The sequence below is a fragment of the Camarhynchus parvulus genome, chromosome 29, assembly GCF_901933205.1.
Source record: "Camarhynchus parvulus chromosome 29, STF_HiC, whole genome shotgun sequence".
NCBI lineage: Eukaryota > Metazoa > Chordata > Aves > Passeriformes > Thraupidae > Camarhynchus > Camarhynchus parvulus.
The window spans coordinates 186,965-212,797 of NC_044599.1; the positions used below are offsets into that span (position 1 = coordinate 186,965).

At 54.1% G+C, this 25,833-nt stretch overlaps 1 protein-coding gene across 1 annotated transcript in view; it reads right to left on the bottom strand.

The window, feature by feature from the left end:
* LOC115914656 (cyclic AMP-dependent transcription factor ATF-7-like) overlaps window positions 1-15,320 on the bottom strand; it is a 45,020-nt gene extending 29,700 nt beyond the window's left edge. Inside the window, exons 1-2 of the mRNA XM_030967288.1 lie at window positions 15,224-15,320; window positions 4,936-4,994 (exon numbers count right to left, since the gene is read on the bottom strand). Coding sequence (XP_030823148.1) covers window positions 4,936-4,983 — 48 coding nt within the window. The 5' untranslated portion in view covers window positions 4,984-4,994; window positions 15,224-15,320. The remainder of the gene's footprint in view (window positions 1-4,935; window positions 4,995-15,223) is intronic.
* Window positions 15,321-25,833: the final 10,513 nt, after the last annotated feature.

Consider the following 25,833-nt stretch of genomic DNA (forward strand, 5'->3'; position numbering starts at 1 on the left):
TGCAAACCCCACACTGGAAACGCCAAACTGGAAACGCCACACTGCAAACCCCACACTGGAAACGCCAAACTGGAAACGCCAAACTGGGAATCCCACACTGGGAATGCCAAACTGGGAACCCCACACTGGGAATCCCACACTGGGAATGCCACACTGCAAACCCCACACTGGAAACACCAAACTGGAAACGCCAAACTGGGAATCCCACACTGGAAATCCCACATTGGAAACACCAAACTGGAAACGCCAAACTGGAAACCCCACAGTGCGAACCCCACACTGGGAACCCCACACAGGACACCCCACACAGGACACCCCACACAGGACACCCCACACTGCAAACCCCACACTGCAAACCCCACACTGCAAACCCCACACAGGACGCCTGGAGCAGCCGAGGCCGGGCACGGTGCCACCCCCCAGCGGTGCCAGGGGGAGCTCCCCACTGCCTGGCAAGGGCAAGGGGAGCTCTGCCCCTCTCCGACCCCATAATTCGGGGTGAATAAAGGGAATAACCGCCACGATCTGGGCTGTGCAGCCCCAAAGCCCAGCCCAGCCAATGGCAGCAGCAGGCCAGGGCCCCATCCATTACTGGGCAATAGAGATTTAAGGGATAATGGCCATGGCAGCAGAGTATACAAAGCAATAAACTGCTTTTGAGCTTGGTTAAATGCCAAGTGATGCTGAGGCTCGACGCCATAAACATTATTTCTATTATATGACAAGATAAGAGGATACAATAAACCAGCAAGAAGAGAGAGGGGAAAAAAATAAAAAATCATTTTCTGGCCTCGTGAAAAGTTCTGGGCTCGGCGTTTCCTGGACGCTGCACAAAGCAGCACCTCCGAGCAAGGGTTTAGGGGAAATAAATTGGTAAATTAAGGGGGGGTTTAAAAAGCAAACGATTGTCTGAGGAAATGGCCTGGATAACTGGAGCTCTGGAATTGGGGCTGGAGGACGATTTGTGTGCCCTGCAAAGGGAAACGCTGCGGAGGGCAGGGCTGGGGAAGCCGTGCTCCCTGCTCAGGATATTCAGTGTGTTCAATACAGCCAATATATTGAGTATATTCCGTATATTCAGTATATTCAATGTATTCAGTATATTCTGTATATTCAATATATTGAGTATATTCCGTATATTCAGTATATTCAATGTATTCAGTATATTCCGTATATTCAATATATTCAGTATATTCTATATATTCAGTATATTCAACTTATTCAGTATATTCTGTATATTCAATATATTCAGTATATTCTGTATATTCTGTATATTCAATATATTCAGTATATTCAGTATATTCTGTATATTCAATATATTCAGTATATTCTATATATTCAGTATATTCAACTTATTCAGTATATTCTGTATATTCAGTATATTCAACTTATTCAGTATATTCTGTATATTCAATATATTCAGTATATTCAGTATATTCTGTATATTCAATATATTCAGTATATTCTGTATATTCAATATATTCAGTATATTCTATATATTCGGTATATTCAATATATTCAGTATGTTCAGTATATTCAATATATTCAGTATATTTTATATATTTAGTATATTCAGTATATTGAATATATTCAGTATATTCAGTATCACGCCCTGCCGCTGTCCTGGGCAGCACGAGTGGCCAAACAGGTTCATTAACGGGGCAATTCCTCCAGGAGGACACCCGGGAGAGCCTGGAGCTCCCCAGGCTGGCACCTGCTGGGTCCCTGGGGGCTCTGGGGCCGTTTTCCGAGGGGGGAGACGGAGCCAGATGTGGGGAAACCTCCCGAGGCAGCAGCTGAACCCCCCCCCCCGGCTCCAGAGCTGTGCTCTGGGTGCCTTAATGAGCCAGATGAAGGTTTTAATTGCCTAATTAATGAGGTGGAGCTGTCCCACTGCACAGAGCTTGGGAACAGCTCCCAGTTCCAACAGCAGTGCCCCAATTCCCCCTAACCTGAAGTTTTAATTCCCCAATTCCCCCAAACCTGAAGGTTTAATTCCCAAATTCCCCCAAACATAAAGTTTTAATTCCCCAATTCCCCCAAACCTGAAGGTTTAATTCCCCAATCCCCCCTAACCTGAAGGTTTAATTCCCTAATTAATGAGATGGAGCTGGTGGAACACCCCCAGTCCCAGCTCTCAGCCCTTTCCCAGCTCCATTCCCAGCTCCATTCCCAGCTCATTCCCAGCTCCATTCCCAGCTCATTCCCATCTCTCCCAGCTCCACTCCCAGCCCCATTCCCAGCTCATTCCCAGCTCCATTCCCAGCTCATTCCCATCTCTCCCAGCTCCATTCCAGCCCCATTCCCACCTCATTCCCAGCTCCATTCCCAGCTCATTCCCATCTCTCCCAGCTCCATTCCAGCCCCATTCCCACCTCATTCCCAGCTCCATTCCCAGCTCATTCCCATCTCTCCCAGCTCCACTCCCAGCCCCATTCCCAGCTCATTCCCAGCCCCATCCCCAGCCCGGGGCCTGGGGAATTCTCCACCTGTCCCCGCGGGAGGCTGCAGACACCCGAGCCGGGCGGGACCCGCGGCTCTGCAGCTGCGCCAGCCCGACACGGGGCTGCAGAATCCCAAAATAGCCCCGCTGCAGCCCTGGCAACCCCAAACATGTTTACAGCCCAACGCTGCGCCCCGGCAGCTGCTCCTGCATGGAAACGGGAAAAGGGCGGAAAGGAGGGAAAAGGGGGGAAAAGGGAGGGGAAAAGGGAGGGAAAATGGAAAGAAAAAAGGAGGGGAAAAGGAGGGAAAAGGGAGGGAAAAGGGAGGGAAAATGGAAAGAAAAAAGGAGGGGAAAAGGAGGGAAAAGGGAGGGAAAAAGGAGGGAAAAGGGAGGGAAAAAGGAGGGGAAGGAAAAAGGAGGGGAAAAGGAGGGAGAAAAGAGGAAAAGGAGGGGAAAAAAGGAGGAAAAAAGGAGGGAAAAGGAGGGAAAAGGAGGGAAGGAGGGGAAAAGGAGGGGAAAAGGAGGGGAAAAGGAGGGGAAAAAAGGAGGGAAAAAGGGAGGAAAATGGAGGAAAAAAGGAGGAAAAAGGAGGGGGAAAGGGAGGAAAGAAGGAGGAAAAAAAGGAAGGGAAAAGGGGGAAAAAGGGAGGAAAAAGGGGGGGGAATAGGGAAGGAAAAAAGGAAAGAAAAAATGAGGGAAAAAAGGAGGGAAAAAGGAGAAAAAAAAGAGAGGAAAGAAGAGGAAAAAAGGAAGAAAAAATGAGGAAAAGGGAGGGAAAAGGGGTTTAAGGCATAACAGATGGGGCTGGTGTCAGCTACAGAGGGAAGGAAGCAGCTGCTGGGGCAAATCATGAAGGCACCCCAGGACATTGCCCCATCCCAGCCCCGCTGTCCCTGCCCTGCATCCCTGATCCCATCCCACGCCAGCCCTGGATGCCCAGGCCAGCCCTGCCCTGCTCTGAAGGACGTCCTGGGAAAAGCAGGCCCGAGGTCAGGCTGGATCCCCATGAATCACCCCGCTCGGAATTACCAGGATTCCAGCATTTCCATATTAACATGAGGAATTGTCGGAATTACCCATAAGCAGCAGGCTGGAACAGCCAGAGGAGGAAGCAGCCACCTTTATATGTCATTTGTGGGAGATTGTGGGAGATTAAATTTAAATACATTGTTGTTTGCCTTAATTGCTTGTTTGAAGCCGATTTTAGGGCTGTGTGATTGAAGGGCTCACACCATTAAGCGCTCAAACACAGCTAATACATTTTATAAATGGCCTGCACAATTTCACAGGCAAAGAAGTTTCAGATAAAAAGCAGCCTCCCCCAAAAAAAAAAAAAAAAAAAAAAAAGGCAAAAGGAGGAAGTTCACCTGCAAGGGGTGAGGGAAGGATTTGCCACAGTGACTAGAAAGCTGAGAAACCCTAAATATGTGCTTTTAAACCAGCAGAAATTCCATCATCCCTCAATGTCCAGCAGATCCCACTGCATCAGCCCCAGCAGCAATTCCATCGTCCCCCAGTTCCCCCCAGTACCAAGTGCCAGGGAGCCCCCGAGCTCAGATTTGGGACGTTTTCCCCAGAAACGGAAGGAAAAGGGGATGGGAGCAGAGTTTTCCCTGGAAACAGAAGGAAAAGGGGATGGGAGTAGAGTTTTCTCTGGAAAGAGAAGGAAAAGGGGATGGGAACAGAGTTTTCCCCGGAAAGGGAAGGAAAAGGGGATGGGGCAGGGTTTTCTCTGGAAACAGAAGGAAAAGGGGATGGGAGTAGAGTTTTCCCCGGAAAGGGAAGGAAAAGGGGATGGGAGCAGAGTTTTCCCCGGAAAGGGAAGGAGAAGGGGATGGGAGCAGAGTTTTCCCCGGAAAGAGAAGGAAAAGGGGATGGCAGCAGAGTTTTCCCCGGAAAGCGGAAGGAAAAGGGGATGGGAGCAGAGTTTTCTCTGGAAAGGGAAGGAAAAGGGGATGGGAAGGTGAGGCTGGAGGAGGATGAGCCTCCCCCGCCTCTCCTCTCCCACGAAGCTCAGCAGAGGCTCCAGGGAGGAGCCCATCCCAAAATAGCATTTTGGGGACCATCTCCATCACCTGTCACATTCCCAGCTGCTCCAGAGGGGGAACTCGGGAGCCTCCCGGCCCTGGAGGGCCCTGGGTTTATCCCTGGGAGCAGGACGGGGGCACAGGAACCAGCCCCGTGCCAGGGGGCTCTGCTGGGAGCCCCCAGCCAGGCTGTGCACCCCGCAGATCCCAGGGCTTGCTTTTCCCCCAGGGGCTGCTTTCCCCGTGGCATCCCCTGGAGCAGCAGCTCGGAGCGCTCTGGCTCGGGGATAAACCAGCCCCAGTCCCATTAAACCAAAATGCCATTGGACCCCAAAGCCAAAGCAGCCAAAATGCCATTAAACCAAACCCTGACCCCAAAGCCAAAGCAGCCAAAATGCCATTAAACCAAACCCTGACCCCAAAGCAGCCAGAATCCCCCCAGAGCAGACGCCAAGGCCGTACCTGTCCGCAGCCCGGGGCGCTGCACACGAAGGGCCGGTCGTCACCCATCCTGCAGCAGCCTGGGGAGCAGAGAAGGGACAGAAATCCTTAAACAGCCCCAAAAATCCCCACAGCACCCGCGGGAGCTGGGATGGATTGTTTTTATTAGGATTTGGGAGGGTTTTACAGCTGGAAGGGAACCTGGGAAGGTGTGGGAGCTTCCCTGGGCCGCAGCAGCACCCGGAGGTGTCACCACCGAGGTGGGGACAGCGCCCAGCCCTGCGGAGGGGCAGCAGCACAACCCCCCCAGCACGGGCCCCCCTCGGTGTTTAGGGGGTCAGGGGACATCCTGGGACCCCCGGGGATCCTCAGGGCCAGCCCAGGAATCCCCCCAACACAAACAAATCAGCAGGGACAGTGGCAATCCACAGAAAACAAAGTGCGAGCGAGCAGCCATCCAATAAATCCACGGCCTCTCTCTGCACCGGTTATATTTTCAATGGGAGAGAACTAAAATTTGTCATTTAATTAATTAAGGGATTATAGGAGTGGTGCTCCGCTTTACAAGGCAATAATCGGGCTCCCCAGTGGGTAAACTACAAGGCTGATGGCAGGGGCAGTTTATCACGGATTACAGCCAAGGATAACAAAACACTCACTCCTATTATGCTACAAGTGAAGCTGCTCTCATTAATAAAAAATAAGAGTAAATAAAGCAAAACCCTCCCCCCCAGTCTCAAACTCCGAAACAACGGTTCCCCCCTCCAGCCAGTGATATTTTACAGCAGGATTTCACAGAGCTGTGGTAAAGCAAACGCTGTTTCCTCGGGGGGCGCCTCCTGCTCCGAGCTGGGCTGCGCTGGAATGCCAGCGAGGGGCTGGGGGAGCGGGCTCTGCACTCGCAGCAAACCCCAGGGTCGGTATTTTTAGGAGCTGTGTGAGAAAAGAGCTCCAAAATGTGGCAGGGAGAGCGGCGGGAGCTCCTGCTCCGCGGGAAGGGAATCAACGAGCTGCTGAAAATGAACAGAGCCGGCGATCCTCTGCCGCAGGAGGGGAATCCCTCCCCACGGCCACGGCAGGCTGAGCAGCGAGGAGCTGCGATCCCACAGGGCAGGAGCCCCGCGCTGGGCTGGCTTTGGGGCTGGATTTATGGAGCCGAACTCCGGGCGCTGTGCGAACAGCGATGGGGATGAATGTCCCTGTCACCCACGGCAATGGGGATAAATGTCCCTGTCACCCACGGCAACGGGGATAAATGTCCCTGTCACCCGAGGCACGGGCTGGCAGCCAGAGCCCTGCCCGGCCCAGGGGGAACAAAGGCACCCAAACACCAGGAACGGCCCCAGAAATCCCAAAAGCGACACGGGAGACAGCAAGGACAAATCCTGGCCAGGCCCTGAGGTGACACCGGAACTCTGGATGGATCCCAGGAGGCTTCCCCTGTTCCCAAAGCAGGATTTAATGGATTCCCCCATTCCCAAAGCAGGATCCAGCTGATCCAGAAGGATCCCCCCGTTCCCAAAGCAGGATTTAATGGATCCCCCTGTTCCCAAAGCAGGATTTAATGGATTCCCCTGTTCCCAAAGCAGGATTTAATGGATCCCCCTGTTCCCAAAGCAGGATTTAATGGATTCCCCTGTTCCCAAAGCAGGATTTAATGGATTCCCCCGTTCCCAAAGCAGGATTTAATGGATTCCCCTGTTCCCAAAGCAGGATTTAATGGATTCCCCCGTTCCCAAAGCAGGACCCAGCTGATCCCCCTGTTCCCAAAGCAGGATTTAATGGATTCCCCCGTTCCCAAAGCAGGATTTAATGGATTCCCCCGTTCCCAAAGCGGGCGTGGACCCCTGTGTTCCCCAAAGCAGGATTTAAGGGATTCCCCCATTCCCAAAGCAGGATTTAATGGATTCCCCCGTTCCCAAAGCAGGATTTAATGGATTCCCCCATTCCCAAAGCAGGATCCAGCTGATCCAGAAGGATCCCCCCGTTCCCAAAGCAGGACCCAGCTGATCCTGGCTGTGTCAGGAGGATCCCCCCATTCCTAAAGGAGGATCCAGCTGATCCTGGAGGATCCAGCCATTCCCAAACTAGGATTTAACTGATCCCCCCGTTCCCAAAGCAGGGCCCAGCCACTCCCAGCTGTGCAGCACGCACAGCACACGCACACACGCGTGCTCAGATTTATGTCACGTTTAGCCGGGACAAATTCCCTCCATAAATCCTGTGCTCGGGAAGGGGCCGAGGCAGGAGCTGACTGGGGCTGGGAGCTCTGTCCTGGCATCCCCCTGGGGTGGGACTGGCACCGCTGGGGTGGGACTGGCAGGCTCTGGGAAGGGGGACAGGCACAGACAGATCGCTCTGGGGGAGCTCCAGGGGGATTTTTTCCTCCCCCAGGATTTGGGGTTTCTCCTCGAGGATTTGGGGATTTCTGCCCTAGGAATTCGGGGATTTCTCCCCCAGGATTTGGGGATTTCTGCCCTAGGAATTCGGGGATTTGTCCCCCAGGATTTCGGGTTTCTCAGCCAGAAATTTGGGATTTCTCCCCCAGGAATTTGGGATTTCTCACCCAGGAATTTCTCCCCCAGGATTTGGGGATTTGTCCCCCAGGAATTTGGGGATTTGTTCCCCAGGATTTGGGATCTCTCCCCCAGGAATTTGGGGCTTCTCCCCCAGGCTGGGGTGGGATCCCTGCCCTGCCCTGGCTGCAAATGTCACCTTCCCGAATCCCCTGGGCTCTGCTGTCCCGCCAGGGCGCTGCCCACGCCCTGCAGGGCACAGCGCTGTGTGGGTGGGCACAGCCCGGGGGCACAGGCACACCCGCAGCCGGGCTGGGGCCGGGCTGGGGCCGGGCTGGGGCTGGCGGCCAGGATGTGGCAACCTGCGGCTCCTCTGACTCGCCAAAGCCGGGAGCAGCGGGCCCCTGTGCTGTCCCGGGCTGCTGCGGCCGCTGCTCCCTCGCTGCAGACCGCTCTGCGTTCCTGCAGCACCTCAAAGCCCCGTGAGAAACACCACAAAACAGCAAAAAGTCACCTTTCCTTAAACCTCAGCGTCAAGACGGAAGGAACTCCCTGGACCTCAGCCCTGCTGAATGCCGGGCACCGAGCTGGGAAATGCTCTAAAAATAAAGTTCTATTGTTGTCCTGGCACGTGACCCCGCTGCAGGAATGCTGGTGCCCAGGGCCTGCAGCTGGGCACTGCAGGATGGGCAGGAATGCACTGGGAGCGAGCTGGGATTGCACTGGGAATTGCACTGGGAACTGGACTGGGAATTGCACTGGGATTGTACTGGGAATTGCACTGGGAATTGCACTGGGAATTGCATTAGGAATGAGCTGGGATTGCACTGGGAACTGCACTGGGAATGCTGCAGGCCCCAGAAAACACTCAGGGGGATGCAGACATTGTTCTGTGCCAGCCGGGATCCCTCTCCAGGACAGATCCCCCTGCAGCAGGGATCCCTTTTCCAGCCGGGATCCCTCTCCAGCACTCTCTCCCCTACTAGCACCACCACAATTCTGGGCTATGCCCGTAAACCACGAGGATAAACTTCACATTAACGCGACCACAAAATTAAAACTGAGGGCTGCACCGACCATGAACCAAACCCAGCAGGGCTGCGAGAGCCACCTCCTAAAAATAGGCTGGGCCTGAAGAGGCACAAAACCAGCAGGGAGGGCCAGGGGCTCCTGGAGCCGGGCAAGGCTCCCTCAGCCCACCCTCAGTGACTCCTGCCTGGGCTGAGCCCGTGCCCTGAGCTGCTGTGGAGAGCAGGAGGGGGACAGAACGAGCTGGCACAAAGGCTGCGTGCTTTTTGGGGCAGTCTGGGGATAAAACCCCGTTATGGGGCTGATTCTCAGAGCCCATCGAGCAGCCAGCCCAGCCCAGCTCGGTGGGGTTAACTCTTGGCCAGCCCAGCCCGGCTCCTCGGGGCGGCCCTGCCAGCCCGGGAGCCGTGCCAGGAGCACAAACAAACCCATTCAAACACAAACGGCGCTCCAGGCACCGGCCCAGCCCCGAGCACGGGCAGGGGGAGAGCAGGGAGAGCCACAATAAACGAGATTATTATGGATGGCTGCAGCTCGGGGCTGGAGCAGCCTCTGGCTTCCAGGAGAACACACAAAGCCCAGAGCCAGCCCCGAATCGCTCTGGGGGAGCAGCAGGGAGGGGAGGCAGCCCTGACTGCCAATTCCAGCCCGGGAGAAGGAAGCTCAGGGCTGTGTCCCCAGGCTGTGCCCCCGGACTGTCCCCCAGGCTCTGCAGAGCCTCCGAGGCTTCCCCTGAAAGCTCGAGGAAGGAAGCAGAGCGCTCCGAGGCCGGCCAGGAAAGGCTGCCGCGGTTTTCCTGAGGGCAGTCCTGGCCAGCCCTGAGCTCCCCGAGCCTGGGGTCAGCAGGGCCACCCCAGGAGGGCCGGGACACAGGGCAAGAACAGCTCGAGCTGCTCCTTCAAACATCTAAGGGAAAAGCGGGAGTGGGGTCCCACCTGCTTTGTGGGGCCAGGCTGGCACCTCATCCTCATCCTCATCCCTGCTGCTGTGGGACCTCGGGGCGAGCCCGGGGCTACTCCTGCCTGTCAGAACAATCTGCACACACCGGGCCCGGGGCTGCTCCTGCCCCTCAAAGATCCCGGGGCCGCTCCCTCCCCTCAGGCGATTCGGAGCTGTGGGCGCCGGGCCAGGGCTGCTCCCGTCCCTCAGAGCTGTTTGGAGCTGCCCACACCGGGCCAGGGCAGCTCCTGTCCCTCAGGGTGATCCGGAGCTGTGGGCACCAGCTCAGGGCTGCTCCTGCCCCTCAGAGCGATCCCGAGCTCCACACGTTGGGCTCAGGGCTGCTCCTGCCCCTCAGAGCGATCCCGAGCTCCACACGTTGGGCTCAGGGCTGCTCCTGCCCCTCAGAGCGATCCCGAGCTCCACACGTTGGGCTCAGGGCTGCTCCTGCCCCTCAGAGCGATCCCGAGCTCCACACGTTGGGCTCAGGGCTGCTCCTGCCCCTCAGAGCGATCCCGAGCTCCACACGTTGGGCTCAGGGCTGCTCCTGCCCCTCAGAGCGATCCCGAGCTCCACACGTTGGGCTCAGAGCTGCTCCTGCCCCTCAGGGTGATCCGGAGCTGTGGGCACCGGGCCAGGGCTGCTCCCGTCCCTCAGAGCTGCTTGGAGCTGCACACACGGGGCCCAGGCCTGCTCCTGCCCCTCAGAACAATCAGAACAATCCCGAGTTCCACACACCGGGCCCAGGGCTGCTCTTGCCCCTTGGGGCGATCCCGAGTTCCACACACCGGGCCCAGGGCTGCTCCTGCCCCTCGGGGTGCCCGCAGCTCTCCCTGCCTCTCCCCGCCCGGATCCACCCATGGAAATTGCGAAACTCTTTCAGTTTTGCAGGGAGAGGCCCCCCCAAGGCGGCTCTTGGGCCCAAACTCCGACTTTCAAGCTATTTTGGGGTGTGAGGGAAGGAGGGAGAGTGTTTGCTTTGTAACTGAAAAGCTGCGAGAGCTTAAAATTGTCGTGTGGAAAGGAGGCCAAGAGCCCGGGCTATAAAACCTGCTCTGGAGGCACAACACCCTCACGCTTCGTGGGCTTGACAAAGCAAAGCAAACCCAACTGTATAAACTGGAATATTGGCAGGGAATTCGCTGGAAACAAATCCCCCCCAGCCACAGGGTGTTTAACCAGAAACCTCAGCCAAGTCCCAGCAGCTCCCTCGGGCTGGGCCTTTCTGGGTGTTCGTGCTCTGAGACGATCCCCAAAAAGCCAAAACGCCATTGCCACCTCCGGGAGCTCCGAGTGTCCCCCAGGAGCTCCAAGTTACCCCCAGGAGCTCCGAGCCACCTTCAGGAGCTCTGAGTGTCCCCCAGGAGCTCTGACTGTCCCCCAGGAGCTCCGAGCCACCCCCAGGAGCTCCGAGACGCCCCCAGGAGCTCCGAGAGTCCCCCAGGAGCTCCGAGCCACCTTCAGAGGAGCTCCCAGCCCCGTTAGACCCGGAGCCCCGGCTGCCCCCAGGGCACGGCCTGTGCCTGACCCCGGCACAAAGCACACCCCAAAGCCCAGACTGCCGCAGGAGAATGTTTCCTCCCCGAGCAGCGATTTCCCGGGCAGGATCCGGGGTGGCCTCGGCGCCGGGCGATCCATCTCGGCTGCGCTGAGATCTACGGCAGCGCAGGGAAATAATTCAGCTTTAGGGGAGGAAGGGGAGGCCTCGGAGAGCCGCCGCTCCTGCCCGGCCCGGTAATTACAGCAAAGCCACACGGCCTCGCAGAGAGCAGTATTTTACCTCGGAAATGCCTGAGTGACCCAGAAACTGGAGTCCCATTTCCTGAAATTATTTCACCACTTCAGAGCCCTTGTTTCAATGAAAGCTGCTGCAAACGAGGCATGAGAGCCCCGAGCTGAGCTGGAACATATTTTGCCTGCCGACGTGCGGGGATGGTTTGAAGGGAAGAGCAAAGTCAGGGCTGCGAGGAGCGGGAGAGCCCGGGCTGAGCACCCGGATAAAAACCCTGCCCTGAACCCAAATAACGGAGCCAGGGCAGACAGGGAGCCCCCACACTGACGTAAAACACTCTGTCCCACCTGTTATTATCCCATCCCGCCTGGGCACCTCCCTTTATTCAGCTTTTGGAGGCTTTTAGGGTGCCACTGTTGGATGCACGGGCCCGAAAAATCTAAAACTCCAAGGGGAGAGAGAAATGCTCCAGGAAGAAGGGGTTTGCACAGGGCTCTGCAGAAAGCCCAGGTGCCGCAGCCACGGCTCGAGCTGTGCTCTGGTGGGCAGCAAAGCCCCCATTCCACCACAGCATCTCAGAACCCCAAGGGAAGCTTTATGGGATGGAGCACCAGTGCCCTAAAGGGATCCTGCAGCTTTTGGGGACAGGGAGACGCCAAAAAAAAAAAGGGAAAATAAAGGAAAGGTGAGGGACAAACCCAGGGATGGGGCGCATCCCTTGGGAATTCCTCACCACCTCCAAGCTTTCCTCCATGGCTGCAGCACGGCTCGGTGCTGAACGAGGGGGGAAGAGCGGCCTGGGAAATCTGGCCTCGATTCACAGTGCCAGGATCGGGAATAGAAAAAAAAGAAGGGGAAAGAAAAAAGAAGGGGAAAGGAAAAAGAAGGGGAAAGGAAAAAGAAGGGGAAAGGAAAAAGAAGGGGAAAGAAACAGAAGGGAAAGAAAAGGAAGGCCCCAAAACAGTCCGAGGGTAAATAAACCCAAACAGAGGCGCAGCAGCATCACGTGGGACGCAGCAGAAACGAGTCCAAAGCCAAAGGCAAGGCAGAGCTGCTTCCCTGACACACAGAACCACGCCGTGGGCACGAGCAGCCCCAGCAGTTCCAGCCCCAGCACGGCACAGCCCCAGCCCCAGCACGGCACAGCCCCAGCCCCAGCCGTTCCAGCCCCAGCCGTTCCAGCCCCAGCACGGCACAGCCCCAGCACGGCACAGCCCCAGCACGGCACAGCCCCAGCCGTTCCAGCCCCAGCACGGCACAGCCCCAGCCGTTGCAGCCCCAGCCGTTGCAGCCCCAGCCGTTCCAGCCCCAGCCGTTCCAGCCCCAGCCGTTCCAGCCCCAGCCGTTGCAGCCCCAGCCGTTGCAGCCCCAGCCGTTGCAGCCCCAGCCGTTGCAGCCCCAGCACGGCACAGCCCCAGCCGTTCCAGCCCCAGCCGTTGCAGCCCCAGCCGTTGCAGCCCCAGCCGTTCCAGCCCCAGCACGGCACAGCCCCAGCACGGCACAGCCCCAGCTGTTCCAGCCCCAGCCGTTCCAGCCCCAGCCGTTGCAGCCCCAGCCGTTCCAGCCCCAGCCGTTCCAGCCCCAGCCGTTCCAGCCCCAGCACGGCACAGCCCCAGCCCGGCACAGCCCCAGCCGTTGCAGCCCCAGCCGTTGCAGCCCCAGCCGCGCCCCAGCCGTTGCAGCCCAGGACGCCGCTCGCATCTCCGCGCTCACTCCCAGCACATTCCCCTCCTCAGGACGGCCACCACAGCTCAGCCAGAGCCCAGCCCGCAGCCCTGGTGCCCCCCAGCCCCGCTGGTGCTCCCCCTCTCCAAGTTCCCCGTTTCCCAACGCCAGGGGGATTCCCAGCCCAAAAACCCCCGGGATCCACCCTCCGGCCCGGCTCACGGGGATTTTGGAACAAACGGGAATAAAGACACGAATCAGGAGCTGGAACTGCGTTTTAGCCACATCCTTTGACTCCCTCCAGGGATCCCTGCCCAGGTGGGAGCACCTGGCACCTGCAGCTGGGCCCCAGCACAGCTCAGGGACCTGCCGGGAAACGGGGACAGCCCTGGGGAATGAGGAACCCCGAGAAAGCAGAAATAAAACAGAAACGCGCGTCAGGGCCGGGCCCCGGGCACGGCGAAAGAGGAATCTCAGAGGGAGCTCTGGCATTCATCCCCAGAGTTTGTGCGCAGCCTGCTCCTGCTCTGAGCACGGCCCAGGGGTGCAGGAAAGCACGAATGAATCCCGGGAAAAGGCTGGAATCCCCGGTGGACACCACCCACCGGGGAAGCGCCCAGGGTCCCACAGCTCAGCATCACCAGGGCACCCAAAACCAACAACTTTTCCACGGGAACAGGGCTGGGTTTGGGCTCCCAAAGCAGGCAGGCCTGTGGGAGAGCGACTGCCCGCTGAAACCCCAACCAACCCAGAGCAGCAGGAGCAAAACCCTTCCCTGAGCGGCACTGAGCCCTCGGGGGATGCAGCTGGAGCAGGGCTGGGACCCCCTGACCCCTCCTCAGGCTGGGACCCTGCCCCAAGAGCCCTGCTGCTCTGAGCCCCCTGCCCGCCCTGCAGCCGCTGCTGGGCTCTGCTGAGAGACCCCCAGCACAGAGCCCCCGGCCCGGTGGGCTCCTTCCTCCCAGAGCTGTTTTAGGGACAGCACCTCGGGAACGCCTCGGGACCACCCCCGCGGGGATGAACGGCAATGCCTGCAGCCCACACGGGTAACCCGGACAGGGACAGAGGGGACAGCTCCGGAGGGGCGGCCGGGCAGCGAGGAACGAGCAGCGAAGGAGGAGGCAGGACGGGGAGAGCAGGAATGAGCTCTGTGTGTGTGTGCTCACACCTGAGCTGTGTGTGTGTGTGTGCTCACACCTGAGCCGTGTGTGTGTCTGTGCTCACACCTGAGCCGTGTGTGTGTGTGTGCTCACACCTGAGCACTGCGTGTGTGTGTGTGTGTGTGTGTGTGTGCTCACACCTGAGCACTGCGTGTGTGTGTGTGTGTGTGTGTGTGTGTGGTGTCTACTTTGTTTCACACCTGAGCACTGTGCTCACACCTCGTGTGTGTGTGTGTGTGTGTGTGTGTGTGTGTGCTCACACCTGAGCCGTGTGTGTGTGTGTGTGTGTGTGTGCTCACACCTCAGCCGTGTGTGTGTGTGTGTGTGTGTGTGTGTGGGACTCACACCTGAGCCGTGTGTGTGTGTGTGTGTGTGTGTGTGTGTGTGCTCACACCTGAGCCGTGTGTGTGTGTGTGTGTGTGTGTGTGGGACTCACACCTGAGCCGTGTGTGTGTGTGTGTGTGTGTGTGTGTGTGTGTGTGTGTGTGTCTCACACCTGAGCCGTATGTGTGTGTGTGTGTGTGTGTGGGACTCACACCTGAGCCAGGCATCCCCTGCTCGCTCCCACCTGCCAGGGAAGGGGCAGGTACAGGTGCAGGTGAGCCCCGCAGCCCCCAGCCCAGCCCTCGATTCCCCGATGGAGAGCAAACTCCTTCAGCTCCGATTCCTGACGTGGAGGAAGAGCCCCCAGCCCCCCCTGCTGCTCCCTTCCCCAGTGCCAGGATCCCCCAGATCTCCTGACAGCCCCTCCACACCGCCCTGGTCCCCAGCAGATCCGGGGCCGCAGACCCTTCCCCACCCCAGAGCACCAAGCGCGGCTTTGGGGTCCCCAATTCCAGGACTCCCCTCAGCCTCCCTCATCCCCATGCCGGGGCTCCCCTGTGCCCCTCACAGTCCCCAGCCCCATTCCGGGGCTCCCCTCAGCCCCCTCCCCATGCCGGGGCTCCCCCCGGCACCGCCCGGGCCCCTCGCAGCTCCTCGGCCCCGCCCCGGAGGCGGGGCTTGGCCGCATAGCGGCGCCTCCCTCGCCCGCCATTGGCCGTTGCTCCCGCCGCTCAGGGGCGGCGCGCGATGTGATTGGTCGCGACGCGCTGTCACTCAGCGCGGGGGCGGGGCGGCCGGAGCTGCCGCCGCACGAAAACTCGGGGAGAGTTGTGGGGGGAGGGGCCGGCCGGGGCTCCCGCCGCCCCCGGAGCTGCCCCGCCGCCGCCGCCGCCGCGGAACCGCTCGGGACGGCCCCGCTCCCGCCGTGCCGGCGCCGCCGTTACCTGAGGGAGCCGGGCCGGGTCCTCGCGCTGGCGCCGCTCGCACTGGGGCTCCCGCCGCCCCCCCCCGCCCCGCGCGCCAGGCTCTCGCGAGACCCGCGCGGAGGTAACGGCGCGGCTGCCAATAGGACGCGCCGGGGGCGGGGCCTCGGAAGAGAAGGGGCGTGGTTACCACTCACAGTGGGCGTGGTCAGAGGTAGGCCCCGCCCGGGAGGCCCCGCGGGGACGGCGACACGTGGGGAGAGGGGACAGACCCGGGACAGGACAGACCCGGGACAGACCGGGACAGGCCCGGGATAGCCTGGGACAGACCGGGACAGGGCCGGGATACGGCCGCGACAAACTGGGACAGACCGGGACAGACTGAGATCGCCTGGGACAGCCCCGGGACAGTCCCGGTTCAGCCCGGCTCACAGGCGCCCCTCGAATCCCAGGCCCGGGCCTCTGGCACGCCCCAAAGCCAGGAGGCCACGGCTGGCACTGTCCCCCAGCACTGGGGCACCCCAAAGGCAGGACAGGGCTGGCACGCAGGTGACACTGGCAGGGCCACCAAGGAGACACGAGCAGCTCCGACTGTCGCCGAGCCGTGTTTATCGCCGTCCGGCGCCGCTGTCACATGGCGAAGAGGATGGGGCAGAAGAGCCCCATGGCCTCGGACAGGGCGAAGCCCCGGATGGCGGAGGAGAAGAGCTGCTGCTTCGGAGAGGGGTTCCTGGGGGGCACGGCCACCTCGGTCCCTGTCACCCCACAGTCCCGTGTCCCCCGCCCGAGCTCTGTCCCACCCAGGTGTCCCCTCCCGGCGGTGGCACCGTGCGGACAGGGACGGAGGTGCCGCTGCAGGTGTCACCCGCGGTGCGGCAGCGGAGCCCCCGAATCCCGGGCCGAGACGGGCCGCGGGGGCGTCGGGCACACCTGGGGGCTCCCGGTGTCCCGGGGCTCTCTCTCGGTGTCCCGGGGGCTCCCTGTGCGCATGCGCGGCCGAGACGGGACGGGCGCCCCCCTCCGGACGGGAGGACTCATAGCTGCGCCGGGGGGGCGGGGCCTGCAGCGGGGTGGGCGGGGCCAAGCCCTGCGCGCGCCCTCTGGCGGGAAACCGGGGGAGCGCAGGTGTGCGCGCCTGGGGCGAGCACGTGACACGTGAGCGCGTGTGCGACACCGTGTCCCCCCCCCCGTGTCCCCTCCATGTCCCCTCCGTGTCCCCGGGGCCGCGGGGAGGACACAGTGTCACCCCCGTGTCCCGTGTCCCCCCCCTTGGGGACACCGCCACCCCCCCGGCCGCGGCTCTCCGTTGGCGCTGCTGCCGTCACGGCCATTAATTAAAGCCGGGCCGTAATTAACGGCCATTAACGGGAAATCAATGCCGAGGAGCCGCGGCTGGGGGGGCTCCGGCTCCGGAGGGGGGGGGGACCCCGAACCCCGACCCCTCCCGGGCACCGCGGGCACCGATCGGGGCTCCCGGGGGGGGGACAGGGGCCGGGGGAGCCGCTCTGGGGCAATTTCGGGGGTTTTGGGTTGGGGGCAATTTCGGGGGGTTTGAGGGAATTTCGGGGGTTTTGGGTTGGGGGCAATTTCGGGGGTTTTGGGTTGGGGCAATTGTTTGAGATTTGGGGTTTTGTTGGATTTGGGGGGTTTTGGGTTCGGGGGGGAGGACGGGAGGAGCGGCAGGGCCGAGCTGTGAAAATGGCCAGAAACGGCCCCAAAAAGGAGCCAGAAGTGCCGGGAATGGAGGGTCTGGTTCCAAAATGGGGAGTCTGATCCCAAAAATGGGGTTCTGATCCCAATAATGGGGTTCTGATCCCGGGAATGGGAGTTTCACGGCAGAAATTGGGGTTCTTCCCCCAGGATTTGGGGTTCCTCCCCCAGGATTTGGAATTTCTCACTCAGGATTTGGAATTTGGGGTTTCTCACTCAGGATTTGGGGTTCCTCCCCCAGGATTTGGAATTTCTCACTCAGGATTTGGAATTTGGGGTTTCTCACTCAGGATTTGGGGTTTCTCCCCCAGGATTTGGAATTTCTCACTCAGGATTTGGAATTTGGGGTTTCTCACTCAGGATTTGGGGTTCCTCCCCCAGGATTTGGGATTTCTCACTCAGGATTTGGAATTTGGGGTTTCTCACTCAGGATTTGGGGTTCCTCCCCAGGATTTGGGATTTCTCACTCAGGATTTGGGTTTGGGGTTCTTCCCCAGGATTTGGGGTTCCTCCCCCAGGATTTGGGATTTCTCACTCAGGATTTGGAATTTGGGGTTTCTCACTCAGGATTTGGGGTTTCTCACTCAGGATTTGGGGTTCCTCCCCCAGGATTTGGGATTTCTCACTCAGGATTTGGAATTTGGGGTTTCTCACTCAGGATTTGGGGTTCCTCCCCCAGGATTTGGGATTTCTCACTCAGGATTTGGAATTTGGGGTTTCTCACTCAGGATTTGGGGTTCCTCCCCCAGGATTTGGGATTTCTCACTCAGGATTTGGAATTTGGGGTTCTTCCCCCAGGATTTGGGGTTTCTCCCCCAGGATTTGGGATTTCTCACTCAGGATTTGGAATTTGGGGTTTCTCACTCAGGATTTGGGGTTTCTCACTCAGGATTTGGGGTTTCTCCCCCAGGATTTGGAATTTGGGCTTTCTCCCCCAGGATTTGGGGTTTCTCACTCAGGATTTGGGGTTTCTCACTCAGGATTTGGGGTTTCTCACTCAGGATTTGGGGTTTCTCCCCCAGGATTTGGGGTTTCTCACTCAGGATTTGGAATTTGGGGTTTCTCACTCAGGATTTGGGATTTCTCACTCAGGATTTGGGGTTCCTTTTGGGGTGGGCTGTGCTCGCTGGCCCCGCTCAGCTCTGCCCACCCCAGGCCGGGATTTGCTTTTCCCGGATTTTTTTTCCCCCTTTTTTTTATTTTTAATTTTTTTATACGCTCTTTTCATGACAAACTTTCCCTCACGTCTGACATTTAAAGGCTGATCAGATCTTCGCTGCAGGACAGGGGAAATGGGGAGATTTATTGGGAAATTTACTGGGATATTTATTGGGGCCGGAGATCGGCTCCGACAGCCCCGGGAGCGGGGCGGGGACTGCGGGAATTGTTTGGGAATTTGGGAATTTGGGAATTCCGCGTGGGGAATGAGGCGGGGATCGCAGGAATTTGGGAATTCTGGGCCGGCCCTGTCCCCCAGGAGGTCCCAACCCTGAATCCCCAATTCCCAACCCCAAAATTCCCAACCCCGAATCCCCAATTCCCAACCCTCAATCCCCAACCCCAAATTCCCACTTCTCAATCCTCAATTCCCAACCCCAAAATCCCCAATTCCCAAATCCCCAATTCTCAACCCCAAATCCCCAATTCCCAACCCCAAATTCCCAATCCCAAATCCCCAAAATTCCCAACCCCAAATTCCCAATTGCCAACCCCAAATTCCCAATTGCCAACCCCAGATCCCCAACCCCGAATCCCCAATCCCCAACCCCAAAATCCCCAATTCCCAAATCCCCAATTCTCAACCCCAAAATTCCCAACCCCAAATCCCCAACCCCAAATCCCCAACCCCAAATTCCCACTTCCCAATCCTCAATTCCCAACCCCAAATTCCCCAACCCCAAAATTCCCAACCCCAATCCCCAACCCCAAATCCCCAATTCCCAACCCTCAATTCCCAACCCCAAATCCCCAAATTCCCAACCCTAAATCCCCAATTCCCAACCCCAAAATTCCCAACACCCCAAAATTCCCAACCCCAAATCCCCAACCCCCAATCCCCAATTCCCCCCCAACCCCCAATTCCCAACCCCAAATCCCCAACCCCAATTCCCTCCTCAAATCCCCCAAATCCCCAACCCCCCCAAATTCCCAACCCCAAATCCCCAACCCCCCAATCCCCAACCCCAAATCCCCAATCCCCAATTCCCAACCCTGAATCCCCAACCCCAAATTCCCACTTCTCAATCCTCAATTCCCAACCCCAAAATTCCCAACCCCAAAATCCCCAATTCCCAAATCCCCAATTCTCAACCCCAAAATCCCCAATTCCCAACCCCAAAATCCCCAAATTCCCAACCCTCAATCCCCAACCCCAAATTCCCACTTCCCCTCAATTCCCAACCCCCAATCCCCAACCCCAAAATCCCCAATTCCCAACCCCAAATCCCCAAATTCCCAACCCTCAATCCCCAACCCCAAATTCCCACTTCTCAATCCTCAATTCCCAACCCCAAAATTCCCAACCCCAAATTCCCAACCCCCAAAATTCCCAAATCCCCAACCCCCACCCTGGATCCCCAACCCCAAATCCCCAAATCCCAAACCCCCCAATTCCCCAACCCCAAAATCCCCAACCCCAAAATTCCCAACCCCCAAATCCCCAATTCCCAATCCCAAATCCCCAATTCCCAACCCTGAATCCCCAACCCCAAATTCCCACTTCCCAATCCTCAATTCCCAACCCCAAAATTCCCAACCCCAAAATCCCAAATTCCCAAATCCCCAATTCCCAACCCCAAAATTCCCAACCCCAAATCCCCAAAATTTCCAACCCCAAATCCCCAATTCCCAACCCCAAATCCCCAAAATTCCCAACCCCAAATCCCCAATTCCCAACCCCAAATCCCCAAATTCCCAACCCCAAATCCCCAAATTCCCAACCCCAAATCCCCAAATTCCCAACCCTCAATCCCCAACCCCAAATTCCCACTTCCCAATCCTCAATTCCCAACCCCAAAATCCCCAATTCCCAAATCCCCAATTCTCAACCCCAAATTCCCAATTGCCAACCCCAAATCCCCAACCCCAAAATTCCCAACCCCAAATCCCCCCCAACCCCCAAAATTCCCAACCCCAAATCCCCCCAATGTCCCCAATCCCCCCCTGCCCCCCGTTTGTCCCCCGTTTGTCCCCCGGGAGGCGGGAGCGCAGCCCGGGACGGTTTCCATGGCAACGGGCGGGGGAAAAAAAAATTAGAATTATGGAAGAAAAAAAAAATGAAAAATAAAAAAGCGGCGGCGCGAGCGGCTCGGGGGCCAATTGTGCGCAGCGAGCAAAACGCGAACTGCGGAAAATGCACCGGGCGGGGCAGGGGCCGGGGACACCGAGAGAGGGAGCAAGGGCGGGCCCGGGGAGGGAGAAATGCCCTGTTTCCCCTGTTTCCCCTTTTTCCCCTTTTTCCCCCTTTTTCCCCTTTTATTCCTCTTTTTTTTCTCTTTTTTTTCTCTTTTTTCCCCTTTTATTCCTCTTTTTTTTCTCTTTTTTTTCTCTTTTTTTCCCCTTTTATTCCTCTTTTTTTTCTCTTTTTTTTCTCTTTTTTTCCCCTTTTATTCCTCTTTCTTTTCTCTTTTTTCCCCCTGTTTTTCCTCTATTTTCTCCCTTTTTTCCCCCTTTTTTCCTCCTTTTCCCCGGTTTTTCCTCTATTTTCTCCCCTTTTTTCCCTTTTATTCTTCTTTTTTCGTCTATTTTCTCCCCTTTTTTCCCCTTTTATTCCTCTTTTTCTCCCCATTTTTCCTCTATTTTCTCCCTTTTCCCCATTTTTTTCTCCTTTTTTCCCCGTTTTTCCTCTATTTTCTCCCTTTTTCGCCCCTTTTATTCCTCTTTCTTTTTCCCCCTGTTTTTCGTCTATTTTTCCCCTTTTTTCCTCTTTTTTCTCCTTTTTCCCCGTTTTTCCTCTATTTTGTCCCTTTTTCCCCATTTTTTTCTCCTTTTCCCCCCGTTTTTCCTCTATTTTCTCCCTTTTATTCCTCTTTTTTTCGTCCTTTTTCCCCCTGTTTTTCGTCTATTTTCTCCCCTTTTTTCCCCTTTTATTCCTCTTTTTCCCCCTGTTTTTCCTCTATTTTCTCCCTGTTTTTCCTCTATTTTCTCCCTTTTTTTCTCCTTTTTTCCCCCTGTTTTTCCTCTATTTTGTCCCTTTTCCCCCATTTTTTTCTCCTTTCCCCCCCCTGTTTTTCCTCTATTTTCTCCCTTTTATTCCTCTTTTTTTCTCCTTTTCCCCCCCTGTTTTTCCTCTATTTTCTCCCTTTTTTCCCCTTTTATTCCTCTTTTTTTCCTCCTTTTTCCCCCCTGTTTTTCCTCTATTTTCTCCCTTTTTCCCCCCTTTTATTCCTCTTTTTCCCTCTGTTTTTCGTCTATTTTCTCCCCCTTTTTTCCCTTTTATTCCTCTTTTTTTCCTCCTTTTTTCCCCTGTTATTTCCTTCCTTCCTTCCTTCCTTCCTTCCTTCCTTCCTTCCTTCCTTCCTTCCTTCCTTCCCCCCCAAAATCCCAATATCACCCCCAAATCCCAGATATTCCCCCCCAAAATCCCAAATTTTCCCCCCAACAAAACCCCAATTTTCCTGCCAAAATCCCAATTTCCCCCCCAAATTCTCCCCAAAATCCCAAATGTTCCCCCCAAAAAAACCCAAATCCTAAATATCCCTCGAAAAAAATCCCAATTTTCCCCTCAAATCCCAATCTTCCCCCCAAATCCCAGATATTTCCACCCAAAACCCCAAATATCCCCCAAATTCCCAATTTTTCCCCAAAAACCCCAATTTCACCCCCCAAAATCCCAAATATCCCCCCCAAATTCCCAATTTTTCCCCCCAAAACCCCAATTTTTCCCCCCAAAATCCCAATTTCTGCCCCCAATCCCCAATCCCACCCCCCAAATTCCCAATTTTTCCCCCCAAAATCCCAAATATCCCCCAAAATCCCAATTTTTTCCCCCAAAATCCCAATTTTTTCCCCCCAAAATCCCAATTTTTCCCCCCAAAATCCCAAATTTTCCCCCCAAAACCCCAATTTTTCCCCCCAAAATCCCCAAATTTCCCCCCAAAATCCCAAATATCCCCCAAAATCCCAATTTTTCCCCCAAAACCCCAAATTTTCCCCCAAACATTCCCCCACCAAAATCCCAATTTCTGCCCCCAAACCACAATCCCACCCCCCAAATTCCCAATTTTTCCCCCCAAAACCCAAATTTTCCCCCCAAAACCCCAAAAACTTTCCCCCCAAAAATCCCGATTTTTCCCCCCAAAATCCCAATTTCTCCCCCCAAACCCCAATCCCACCCCCCAAAACCCCAAATTTTTCCCCCAAAATCCCAAATATCCCCCAAAATCCCAATTTCTGCCCCCAAACCCCAATCCCACCCCCCAAAATCCCAAATTTTCCCCCAAAATCCCAATTTTTCCCCCCAAAACCCCAATTTTTCCCCCCAAAACCCCAATTTCTGCCCCCAAAATCCCGTTTTTTCCCCAAACCCGCTGTTTTTCTCCCTCCTTTCCCTCTCCTGAAGGCTCCGCCGAGCCCGGGCCCTCGCACCCCTCATTTCTCATTTTTATTTCCCTCTGCAAGTGACAAATTGTTCCCGATTTTATATCGGATCCCTCCAGGCGCGGAGAGAGCTGCCGATGGGATTTTTTTCCTTTTTATTTTTTCCCTTTTTTTTTTTTTTGTTTCTACCCCAAAAAATAAAAGGAAAAGAAAAGCCATCAAAGGCAATAATAAAATTTAAAAAAATCCCCGTGAAAACAACCCGAAAGCAGCTCCGTGCTGGTAATGAGCGCCGCAGAGACGCTCCAGAAACAGAATTTCCCCCTCCCCAAAAATTCCTTTTATCGCCTCAAAATCACCGCGGGGAAATCCTGCCGCCTCGAAACATCCTTAATTCCCCCAAAAACGGCGCTTAGGAAGGGAAAAAATAGCGATTTTCTTTAAAAATCTGGGGTTTTTTCTCTGGTTTTTTTTTTTCTTTCCATGCGGAGCTTGGGGTTTTTTGTGCTGAGAATTTCCCATTTCCAGCGGGATTTTAATGCTCTTGGAAAAGGTCAGGGAATGTTCCTTGCCCCGCGTTCCAGCTCAATTTATTTATTTATCCCTCCCGGGAGGGATCCGCTGCTTTGGGGGGGAAAAATCCATAAAAATTCCAAAGAAATGGGGGGAAAAACAATAAAATTGGAAAGAAATGGGGGGAAAAAATCAATAAAATTCAGAATAAATGGGGGGAAAATCCATAAAAATTCCAAAGAAATGGGGGGAAAAACAATAAAATTGGAAAGAAATGGGGGGAAAAAATCAATAAAATTCAGAATAAATGGGGGAAAATCAATAAGATTCGAAAGAAATGGGGGAAGAATCAATAAAATTCGAAAGAAATGGGGGAAATCAATGAAATTCAAAAGAAATGGGAGGAAAAAATCAATAAAATTTGAAAGAAATGGGAGGAAAAAAAATCCATAAAATTCAAAAGAAATGGGGAAAATCAATAAAATTCAGAATAAATGGGGGAAAATCAATAAAATTCAAAAGAAATGGGGAAAAATCAATAAAATTCAGAATAAATGGGGGAAAAATCAATAAAATTCAGAATAAATGGGGAAATCAATAAAATTCAGAATAAATGGGGGAAAATCAAAATTCGAAAGAAATGGGGAAAAAAATCAATAAAATAAAATAAATGGGGAAAATCCATAAAATTCAGAATAAATGGGGAAAATCAATAAAATTCAGAATAAATGGGGGAAAATCAATAAAATTCAAAAGAAATGGGGAAAAAAAATCAATAAAATTCAAAAGAAATGGGGAAAAATAATAAAATTCAAAGAAATGGGGAAAAAATGAATTAGAAAAATAAAAAAAAATGGGAAATAAATTAAAAAAAAATAATAAAATTCAAAAGAAATGGGGGAAAAATCAATAAGATTCGAAAGAAATGTGGGAAAAAATCAATAAAATTTGAAAGAAATGGGAGGAAAAAAAATCAATAAAATTCAAAAGAAATGGGGAAAAAATCAATAAAATTCGAAAGAAATGGGGGAAAAATCAATAAAATTTGAAAGAAATGGGAGGAAAAAATCAATAAAATTCAGAATAAATGGGGGAAAATCAATAAAATTCAGAATAAATGGGGGGAAAAAAATAAAATTCGAAAGAAATGGGGGAAAATCAATAAAATTCAAAAGAAATGGGGGAAAATCAATAAAATTCGGAATAAATGGGGGAAAATCAATAAAATTCAAAAGAAATGGGGAAAAAATCCATAAAATTTGAAATGAAAAAAATCAATAAAATTCAAAAGAAATGGGGGGGAAAATCAATAAAATTCAGAATAAATGGGGGAAAAATCAATAAAATTCAAAAGAAATGGGGGAAAAAATCCATAAAATTCGAAAGAAATGGGAGGAAAAAAATCAATAAGATTCAGAATAAATGGGGGAAAATCAATAAAATTCAGAATAAATGGGGGAAAATCAATAAAATTCAGAATAAATGGGGGAAAACAATAAAATTCGAAAGAAATGGGGGAAAATCAATAAAATTCGAAAGAAATGGGGGAAGAATCAATAAAATTCGAAAGAAATGGGGGAAAATCCGAATTTCCCCCTTTTTTCCCTGCTCTGCAGTCCCCCATGGCTCCGTGCAGTGCTCCGGGTCCTTTTGCCCCAAATCCGGAGGTTTTGCCCCATTTTCCGTCCCTTTTTGGGGTCATTGCTGGCGTGGGCTCGGCCTCCACTCACCGGGGGTGTCCTTTGGGGCAAATTCACAATTTTGGGGGCAAAAATCGCTTTTTTGGGGAGGAAATTTGCCTTCTTTTGGGGAGGGAAATTCTCATTTTGGGGGGAAATTTGCATTTTGGGGGGAAATTTGCATTTTTGGGGGTGAAATTTGCATTTTTGGGGGAAATTTGCATTTTGGGGGAAATTTGCATTTTGGGGGGAATTTTGCATTTTTGGGGGAAATTTGCATTTTTGGGGGTGAAATTTGCATTTTTGGGGGGAAATTTGCATTTTTGGGGGAAATTTGCATTTTTGGGGGGAAATTTGCATTTTTGGGGGTGAAATTTGCATTTTTGGGGGTGAAATTTGCATTTTTGGGGGGAAATTTGCATTTTTGGGGGAAATTTGCCTTTTTGGGGGGAAATTTGCATTTTTGGGGGGAAATTTGCATTTTTGGGGTGAAATTTGCCTTTTTGGGGGGAAATTCACCCTTTTGAGGGAAAATCGCCCCATTTTGGGTGGGAAGAGAGAATTTGGCGGCCCCAGCTCCGCTCTCAGTAGCCCCATGGGTTTGTGGGTTTTTGTGGTTTTTGTGGGATTTTATTTTGAGGTTTTTATGGGTGAGTTTTTGTGTTTTGGGTTGTGTTTGTTTTGGGTTTTTTTGGGTTTGTTTTGTGGGAGTTTTTGGGTATTTTTGTGGGGTTTTTCTGAAATTTTCTAGGATTTTGTGGGGTATTTTGAGGGATTTTGCGTTTTGTGGGAAATTTAGCATTTTGTGGGATTTTTTGGGAATTTGATTTTTGAGGGATTTTGAGGATTTTTAGGGGTTTTTCTGGGGGATTTTGAGGGATTTTGGGTTTTTTGGGGTTTGCATTTTTGTGGGATTTTTGTGGAGTTTTTTGGGGGTTTTTTATGGGGTTTCTGATTTTCTAGTTTGTGGGAGTTTGTTTTGAGGTTTTGGGGGGTTTGGATTTTTGTTTGTGGTTTGGGATTTGAGGGAGTGGGGGTTTTTGGGTGTTTGAGGTTTTGGGTGGAGATGTGGTTGAGAGCATGGGTTTTTTTGGTTTGGTTTTTGTGGGTTTTTGTGGGAGTTTTTGGTTTTGAGTTTATGGGGTTTTGCGGGATTTTGTGGATTTTTGGGGATCGATTTTGAGGGATTTT